At 52.0% G+C, this 8,638-nt stretch overlaps 1 protein-coding gene across 1 annotated transcript; it reads left to right on the forward strand.

The window, feature by feature from the left end:
* Positions 1–3,450: 3,450 nt before the first annotated feature.
* On the forward strand, positions 3,451–8,419 carry Cdsn (corneodesmosin). The gene is made up of 2 exons (XM_046450801.2): positions 3,451–3,600; positions 6,073–8,419. Exons 1-2 carry the CDS (start codon positions 3,516–3,518, stop codon positions 7,554–7,556), a joined length of 1,569 nt encoding a protein of 522 aa, XP_046306757.1. The 5' UTR covers positions 3,451–3,515; the 3' UTR covers positions 7,557–8,419.
* The last annotated feature ends 219 nt before the right edge of the window (positions 8,420–8,638 follow it).

Genomic DNA, 8,638 nt, shown 5'->3' on the forward strand with positions numbered 1-8,638 from the left:
CAGTTTCCTCCTTTGGGAAAAAGGGAGAGAAGCGTTTACCCCAAGGGACCATAGTGAAGATTCAACGTGACAATAAAGATCCAGTACCAGGTTGGGCAGTCAGTCAATGGGGCTCTCCTCCCCTGGCTTCCTCTTTGACCATACAAGTCTATTCAAAAGCCTTTGGTTCCCTGTGTCCTCTATATTTACTCCATTTCCTATAAAATCCAAGTTTCTTTTGCCTGGTGTTAAAGGTCACTAGGAATCCTGGTGCTAACAGGCTGGTTATCCGTCCACCCTACTGTTCCTGTGCATGTGCCCGGTCATCCACTTGTTCTCAGTACACCCCAAGGACAGACCCACCACCAGGCCCTAGGTCTGAGCTTCCTGCTCTTCTCATCACTCCTCAAGGCCCAGGAAAAATCTGCCACCTACTCAAAGCCAAGGACCTGCCTTTTCCACTCAAGGCTTCTCTCTGTGCTGCATGTCGACAGCTGGTCTGCAGCTCCTTCAGGGCAAGGAATAATCCATCTTCCTCTTCACTGAACTTCCAAAGCACAGGTGTGGTGAGCCAGTTCCTGGCAGAGAGGAGACTGGAGTGGATAGCCACCTTCTTCCTCACAGATGCAAGGCAGGGACTCCCATCTCTTGTCTGCAGAAGGCACCACTTTGAACTTGATTTTCCTTCTGGGGGAGGGGGTTGCTCATTCCACCCACGTTTTCTCACCCAGTCCTCCCTCTGCTCTGGTCCTTCTGCTGGAGTCAGTACAGTCTCACTGTGGAATCCAGCTGAACTGCTTGTACTACTATGGACATCCCCAGACTGACCAGCTCCCCATAGGATGACCCTGCCCTATGTGGGCACTCAACCAATGTCCCTTCCCTTCCTTCCTTAGCCCGTTAACTTCAGGGTTTCCCTGCCTGAGCTGAGAGAAAGGCTAATGGTGAGGACAAAGAACACAGCAGAATAAAATAGAGCTACACCCCCTAACTGCAAGGGACACAGTCCAAGACCCCCAGTGACGACTGAAACAGTGGCTACTACCTGACCCTATGTGTACTATACTATGATTTTTCCTGTCTATACGTATCTATGATAAAGATTAATTTATACATTAAGCACAGGAAGATTAACAACAATAAAATAGAACAATTATAACTATATTTTATGATGAAAGTTATTTAAAACTTATGACTTGTTTATTTCTGGAATTTTATATTTACCCACCAAAAGCAACTGAAAAGTGAAACCATGGATGGGGGACAGGGACCACTGCACAGGGGAGCTGATGGGACTTCAGGGAGGGCTGACTGGAGCTTCAGGGCCCAGAGGTAGGAAGGACAGTTGGGGACCTGGGCAGCCCAGGGTGGCAGGATGAGAGGAAGAGTGGAAATAGAACAGGAGGGGAGCAGCCCACGGAGGAATGCCCATGTGGGTGGTTGGAGACTTGCCTGGAGGCCGAGAGAGACAGCCTCCTCCAGCCCGACTGTCCTGGCCAAAGGCTGACAGCAGCCAGGAGGAATGTGAAGAAGAAAACAAGACTCTGGCTGCTCAGGGGAGGCATGTGCTGGAAAAGAACAACCCAGAGTCCCTGCATTCTCTCCACCCACTTGGGGACAGCCCAGCTGCTCTCCGCCATAAGGCTCCTTTCCCCTCTTCTCCCTGCCACTCCTGTCCCTGCTCCACACCCTTTCCCCTTCCCTAGATCCTAGATGGGGCCTGAGAGTCTAGGGAGGGGCGCTGATGTCCTGAGAGAGCAACATCATTTTAAACAGCCCGGGCCTCAGGTTTTCTACCCAAGGTGGGAAGGGAGCAGAGGAGAGTCTCCCAGTGGGGGATGGGCTAGAGAGAGCCTGGGCTGTGGGTAAACCCTTCTACTATTTGTTTTCCCCCAAAGGGAGGATGCAGGCAGGAGCAGCAGTGGGGCTCCATTTCCTGAGTACCCATGCCAGGGGGACTGTGCCCTTGTATCATTCTTTCTGATAATTTCCTATATGATCTTTACAAAAACCTTCCAAGGCAGGCATTAATTAGAGTTAAGTGAAATTCCTCAGTGAATTCCAAGAGTTCAGTAGTCCCACGTGCCTAGTGGCTATAGCATCAGACAGCACAGATACAGGACATCTCCATCACCATGCTGGCCACAAATCCAAGGCAGGTCAGGAGGCAGAGAGAACAGGATAGACCAACCAAAGGGCTCCAAGGACAGAGCTACCTTTGTGAGGAGACAAGAAGTTCTAGAAATGGGTTCAGGTGAGGGGAGGAGGACTTCACGGGGCTGGTGGCTGTTTGAGGAGACTGGGTAGGAGGACAGCCTCCTGGGCACCTCCCTTTGATACTGATACTCCCCTACTCTCTACTCTCGGCAACACCGGTGAGAAATTGGTCAGGGTGGGGCCAGGACCAGAGCAGGAGGGAGGGAGATGCAGTGGAGGAGAAACCACCACCTCCCAGCAGATCCCAGGGCTCTTTGCCTTCTGTCTTTCAGGAACTCAGGAGACTACCTGGGCCTCCTTTATCCCACTAAGACATGTCTAGCTACTGCTTCCTGTTCACTCATTCAGGCCAGAGAGCCAGCTAATGGGCTGCCAGGCCACCACCTTTCCAATTAGCCTTATTAGCCTCTTGCTCACCCTGAGAAGTCTAGGTCACCACCTTGGGGGAGAGGCTATGAGTGGCTTGTGAGTAACTGAGGCCCAGCTATGACAGGGGTCCCCAGCCCAGGCCTCTTCCCAGGCTGAGTTCTGACACCCAGTGCCCCTCATACTGTCCTTGGGACCCCCCAGAAGGGAGATGCCAATGAGCTGGCTTTCAGAATGTGGATGTTCAATTTCTGAGAGGGAAAAGGTTCACTCACTGATAGACACATAATGGGTAAGTGGCAAGCAGGCGCTTGAGCAACAGCAGCAGCAAAAGACAGAGGTGTGGGGGCAGATCTTCATATCTGAAGAAGGGAAGTAGAAGCTGAGTAACAGGAGCCCAAGGAAATGGGCAGACCTAGGGCTGTGGATGGGAACCCAGTGGGGCCAGAACCATGCAGCAGGGTGAGGTGGGGGCTGGAGCAGGGGTGGGGTACTTCCCAGGCACCAAAGGGAAAGCTGAAATGCCCACATCTTCGAGGGGAGGGAAGATGGGAGGATGGCAGTTGGGCAGGCCAACCCTGGGAGGCAGCGAGTGAAGGAACTGGAGACTGGGTCCCAGGGTGAGAGTGGCAGCACCAGAGTGGGTGGCCATAGGGCAGAGCACCTGGTTCCAGGTTAAGCAATGAGGATCCAGGGCAGGCCGGTCGGGCTGCAGGATCTGGGGCCCAGTGGCCATGGGTCCCCCACACTGTAGCCACCGCTGTTGCTGAGTAGGCAGATGCTCTGGCTGATTACTTCAGCTCCTCGGGCCACACCAACTGCCCCCGGGCACCCACCCCTTCCGCCCCTCCTCCCCTCCCCATAGTGACTCCTGCCCAGAGAATGTCCAGCCCTAACATAAAGGCCCTGGGTGTCCACGAGTTGCTGTCAGTCAGAAGGCCACGCCGTCCGAGATGGGCTCCTCTCGGGCACCCAAGATGGGGCGTGTGGGAGGGCAAGGGATGATGGCATTGTTGCTGGCTGGTCTCCTCCTGCCAGGTAGGAGGCTGGGGGCCCTGGGGGTGGGAGGGTAGGGTGGGAGAGAAGGAACACAGACCCAGGGGCAGGGAAGGCTGGGGGAATTCAGTGCCTGAGGAGGGTCTAGGAGAGAATCCAGCGAGGGAGAAAGGCAGGGGCTTTGGAATCTGACCTTTGAGTCTAGGGGCTGCTCCTCATTACTTTGTTACCTCAGGCAAGTTTCTTAAACTTGCCTTGGTTTCTGACACTCTAAGGTGGGGTTTAAAATAACACCTAGTACTAATTTTCCCTTGTGTCTCAAATTAGCTAATGTGTGTGACAGGTGTTTTGGAAGCTCTAGAGGGCTGTATCAATGTTGTGGTTGTCATTATGGAACACTAGTAGGTGAAGATTGGATATTTTGTAGTAAAAAGAATTGCTACCATTTTTGGAGGTTTTCGTTTCTGTTTTTCCGTACTGCAGATTGAACCCAGGGGTGCTTAATGACTGAGCCACATCCCCAGCCCTTTTTATTTTTTATTTTGAGACAGGGTCTTGCTAAATTGCTCAGGGCCTCACTAAACTGATGAGCTGGCTTTGAACTTGGGATCCCCAAGCTGCTGGGATCACAGATATGTGCCCCAAAGTTCTGTTTTGGAATTATTTTTAATGTGTCAGACATTGTTCTAGCACTTCAAATATAGTAGCATTTTTGATTATAATAAAAACAATAAGAGAATATTTATGGTTCTCTTTTTACAAGGCTCCCAGAGGTTAGGAAACTGGCTCAGGATCATGGTTAGAAGCAGTTCAGCCAGGATTCAAACCCCAGGCTGGGTAGTTTTTGGGCCTGTACTGTTGACCACCAGGTGTTTATGGCCCTTGAGGCTTTTCTGTGACCTTCCCCCCTTGGTTGGGTGGGCAGGTGGAGAGCAGGGTGCACATCGTCTGGGGGAGCAATGGAGGAGGCGGGAGTGCTAGATGATTTCACGTGGAGTGAGGGGCAGTGGCAGAGCTGGTGCATGGAGGTTCACGCAGAGGATTTCTTTTTGAGGAGAGACTAGGGATGCTGCAGACTAGAGGTCTGGTTGTTGGTGGAGAGCTCAATGATGAGTAGCAATAAATAATGAATCATAATGTCTAAGGCTTTCTGTTTTTGAAAGTAGGTGATCTCACTCAGTCTCATAGTAATGCTGTAAGGAAAGCAGGACAGATTTGGCCTCCTGTGTGTGTGAAACTCAGAGAAGTTTAGTGATCTGCTAGTGTGGGCTCTGTCCATGCCATCTAGGACCCAAAAGGACAAAGGTGGGCAGAAGACATTTAGGTAATAGAGAGCGGTGAAGACAAACTGGGGTAAGCTGAGCCTGGGGGTTAGGAGCAGAGGAATGGTTAAAGAAGAAGTGATTCCACAGCTGAGGCAAATAAAGGCAGCAGGAGTCAGATACAGGGCTGGGTGGGGACAGCAGGTGCACATGTGCGAAGGCTGGGTGGGGAGCAGGGAAAGCTGATAATGGTCACGTGCCTCCAAGGAGGGTTTCATGCTGGTGTCCCTAGGCTGGGCCAGTGAGAGCAGGGGTGGCTTAGGGCACGGTGTCCTGTCACACTGGTACCAGCAGGTTCTGAAGCAACAGGTGAGTGCCCCCACATCCGGGCCCCCACCCAGCTTCACTGGCATGGTCAGCACTGAGACAGGAATCAGGATTTCCATCCTCCCCTCAGCCTGTTCTCTAGGAGGGAGCTGGTGACCAAGTGTTACCCTCTTCTTTGTGTTGGTCCCTCTGCCACTGGGTGTCTCTTTTCCCATTATCTTTTTTTTTTTTTTTTTTTTTTTTGTATTTTCTCTTCTATTGTTTCGCCTTCTATCTTTTCTTTCTGTTTGGTCCCAGGGTCTGGCCCGGGATTTTTCTCCTCCAGATTTCCCTACCTCTCAGAGTTTCAGCCTCGCCACTGTCTTCTTTTTGACCTAGTTGTTCCTGGACCTGTCTGTTCACATTCTTCACTCTCTGCTGCTTACTCCTCCAATGCCTCCCCCTTTGGAGGCTGGCTACTTCTCTAGTAAATGTTGAACCTCTTCCCCACCCAACACCACGCTCCCAGAACAATGAAACTGCCCTTATTCTGCCACCCTGATATCCTTTAGAGACAACAACCACTTCTCCCTCCCTTTTCTTCTGCTGTCAAAATCTCATAGGGCTCACCTGTCATCCCAGCCTCGTGGGAGGCTGAGGCAGGAGGAGCACGAGTTCAAAGCCAGCCTCAGCAATTTAGCAAGGCACTAAGCAATTCAGTGAGACCCTGTCTCTAAATAAAATACAAAATAGGGCTGGGGATGTGGCTCAGTGGTCGAGTGCCCCCGAGTTCAATCCCCAGTATCCCCACCCTCAAAAAAAAAAAAATCTCATAGGCTCCACTCTGGAGAAATCAGCATGGAGGAGGACTTGGGATTGGTCTAAAAGGTAAGAGAGAAAGCCAGGCTCCTCTCTGGCCCTTACTGACGGCTACTTTCCTCCCCAGGAACTTTGGCTAAGAGCATCGGGACCCTTTCAGACCCCTGTAAGGACCCCACACGAATCACTTCTCCGAACAACCCATGTCTCACTGGAAAGGGTGGCTCCAGCAGCTTCAGTAGCCAAAGTGGCTCCAGCAGCTTCAGCAACTCCATTTCCAGTTCCAGTGGCTCCAGTGGTGGCTCCAGTGGTGGATCCAGCAGTTCTAGTATCTCCAGTGGTGGTTCCAGTGGTGGCTTCAGTGGTGGCTCCAGGGGTGGTTCCAGTGGTGGCTCCAGTGGTTATAGTATCTCCAGTGGTGGCTCCAGTGGATCCAGTTTCTACCAGGGTGGTTCTGCAGGATCTGCATTATTTAAACCAGGATCAGGATATCCCAAAGGAACAGGGGATGGCTCTGCTCTACCGGTCAATGATAAGTCTCATATGTCTGGAGGAAGCTCTTCCTTTTCCCAAACCTCTCAGATGTCCAGCAGCAGTAGTCAAAGCAGCAGCTCCAACCTGCGTCCCTGTAGCTCAGATGTCCCTGACTCTCCCTGCAGTGGGGGACCCATTGTCTCACATTCTGGCCCCTACATCTCCAGTTCCCACTCTGTGTCAGGGGGGCAGAGGCCCGTAGTAGTGGTGGTGGAGCAGCATGGCTCTGGTGGCCCTGGAGTGATTCAAGGTAGCCCCTGTAGCAATGGTGGCCTCCCAGGCAAGCCCTGCCCCCCCATCACATCTGTACAGCAATCCTATGGTGGCTATGAGGTGGTAGGTGGCTCCTCTGACAGCTATCTGGTCCCAGGCATGACCTATAGCAAGGGTAAAATCTACCCTGTGGGCTACTTCACCAAAGATAACCCTGTCAAGGGGTCTCCAGGGTCCCCGTCCTTTGCAGCTGGGCCCCCCATCTCAGAGGGAAAATACTTTTCCAGCAATCCCATCATCCCCAGCCACAGCTCATCTAGTTCCAACATACACCAGTCAGGAGCTTCCTCAGCCATTGCATTCCAGCCTGTGGGCTCTGGTGGGGTCCAGCCCTGTGGAGTCGGCTTCACAGGACCTAAGGGACCCTGCTCCCCTTCTGGTTCTGGAGTGCATATCAGTTCTAGCATATCCAGCAATTCCGGTTCATCCTACCACCCCTGCAGTGGTGTCTCCCAGGGTCCCTGCTCCCCACCAGGCACTGGCTCCTTAGGAGGCAGCTCCAGCTCCAGCTCCAGCTCCAGCTCCCTATCCAGTGGCAAAATCATCCTTCAGCCCTGCAGCATCAAGTCCAGCTCTTCTGGTCAACCTTGCATTTCTGTTTCCTCCTCGACATTGAGTGGGGGTCCCGATGGCTCTCCTCAGCCTGATCCCTCTGCTGGTGCCAAGCCCTGTGGCCTCAGCAGCCCTGGAAGGATCCCTTGCCGCTCTATCCGGGACATCCTGACCCAAGTGAAGCCTCTAGGGCCCCAGCTAGCTGACCCTGAAGTTTTCCTACCCCAGGGAGAGTCACTTGACAGTCCATAAGTCAGCTTTTTGTACATGCATGCACGGGCACACACATATACACATACCATCTCCCAGCTGGGAGACATCCAGGGGCCCAGACATGGGGTTAGCTCATATCCTCTCTAAAAGAGCTGCTCTGCCTCCTCCAGTATTCCAGTGTTGCAAACTCTCCCTTATTACCTCTTCTTTCTTCTCCTCCTATCACTCACTAGCCCAAATGGTAGACTCCAAATCCCTTTCCCCATTCTCTCCGATATCTTAGATCCCATTCTACTGCAGTGCCATTTCTACCAGAACACCACCCCTTAAATTTTCCTTGGGTATTTCTTTGAGATAGTCCATTAACAAAACCCACCTACTCAGGTTCTTGACTAGGAAACCCCTGATCTCTGATGCCTGGACAAGTCATTCCTTCCTTTGCCAGATAAAGCAAAGTCCAAATTGTTACCCGAAGATAATGACCATGTTTCACTGACCTGTCTTCACCATCTGCTCAACCAAACCTCTATACCACTGGATGCTGTTTCCAACACACCCTTGCATCAAAAAGCCAGCCCTCTCCCTGGCTGTCGCTTCTCTCAATGCTGAGATGCTGCCCTGTGTGAGACACCAGGGCACCTGCTGAGAATGGAGCCATCTCCCTGCTTTCTCTGGATCCTGGACATGGCTCAATAAACTGTGTGAACTCGATGCAGAATTTTTGCCTTCTTAGAGTCCTGGGTCTCCTCCTAGGACATGGGTGGTGAACCTCCTGTGCCTCTAGAGGTCTCCATGTCCCTGTTTCCATTCATAAGTTGGCCCAGTATTTCTTTCATGCCTTACAGCTACTCCCACAAAGAAGGAAAACAATAAATATTTGTTGAACTGAAAGCAGAAGTTGCCTGGTTTCCCAGACCCTTCCATCCACTTTCCCCCTCTCTCTTGGCTCCAGGAGATCCAGTCTCTCTCTACTCCCCATTCACACTGGAGTCCTTTTCTCCCTTATATAAAATCCTCATTATTTCCTTCCCCTCTCCACCCAAGTTCTGTCTCCTCTACCATTAGTGTGCCTCACCTTCTAGACGCCATCCTCTCTGGGAGTCCCCAGCGTTGATGACTTC

Source organism: Marmota monax, unplaced genomic scaffold, assembly GCF_021218885.2.
Source record: "Marmota monax isolate L192 unplaced genomic scaffold, Marmota_monax_Labrador192_F-V1.1 WCK01_AAM20220418_F8-fsc00474, whole genome shotgun sequence".
Lineage (NCBI taxonomy): Eukaryota > Metazoa > Chordata > Mammalia > Rodentia > Sciuridae > Marmota > Marmota monax.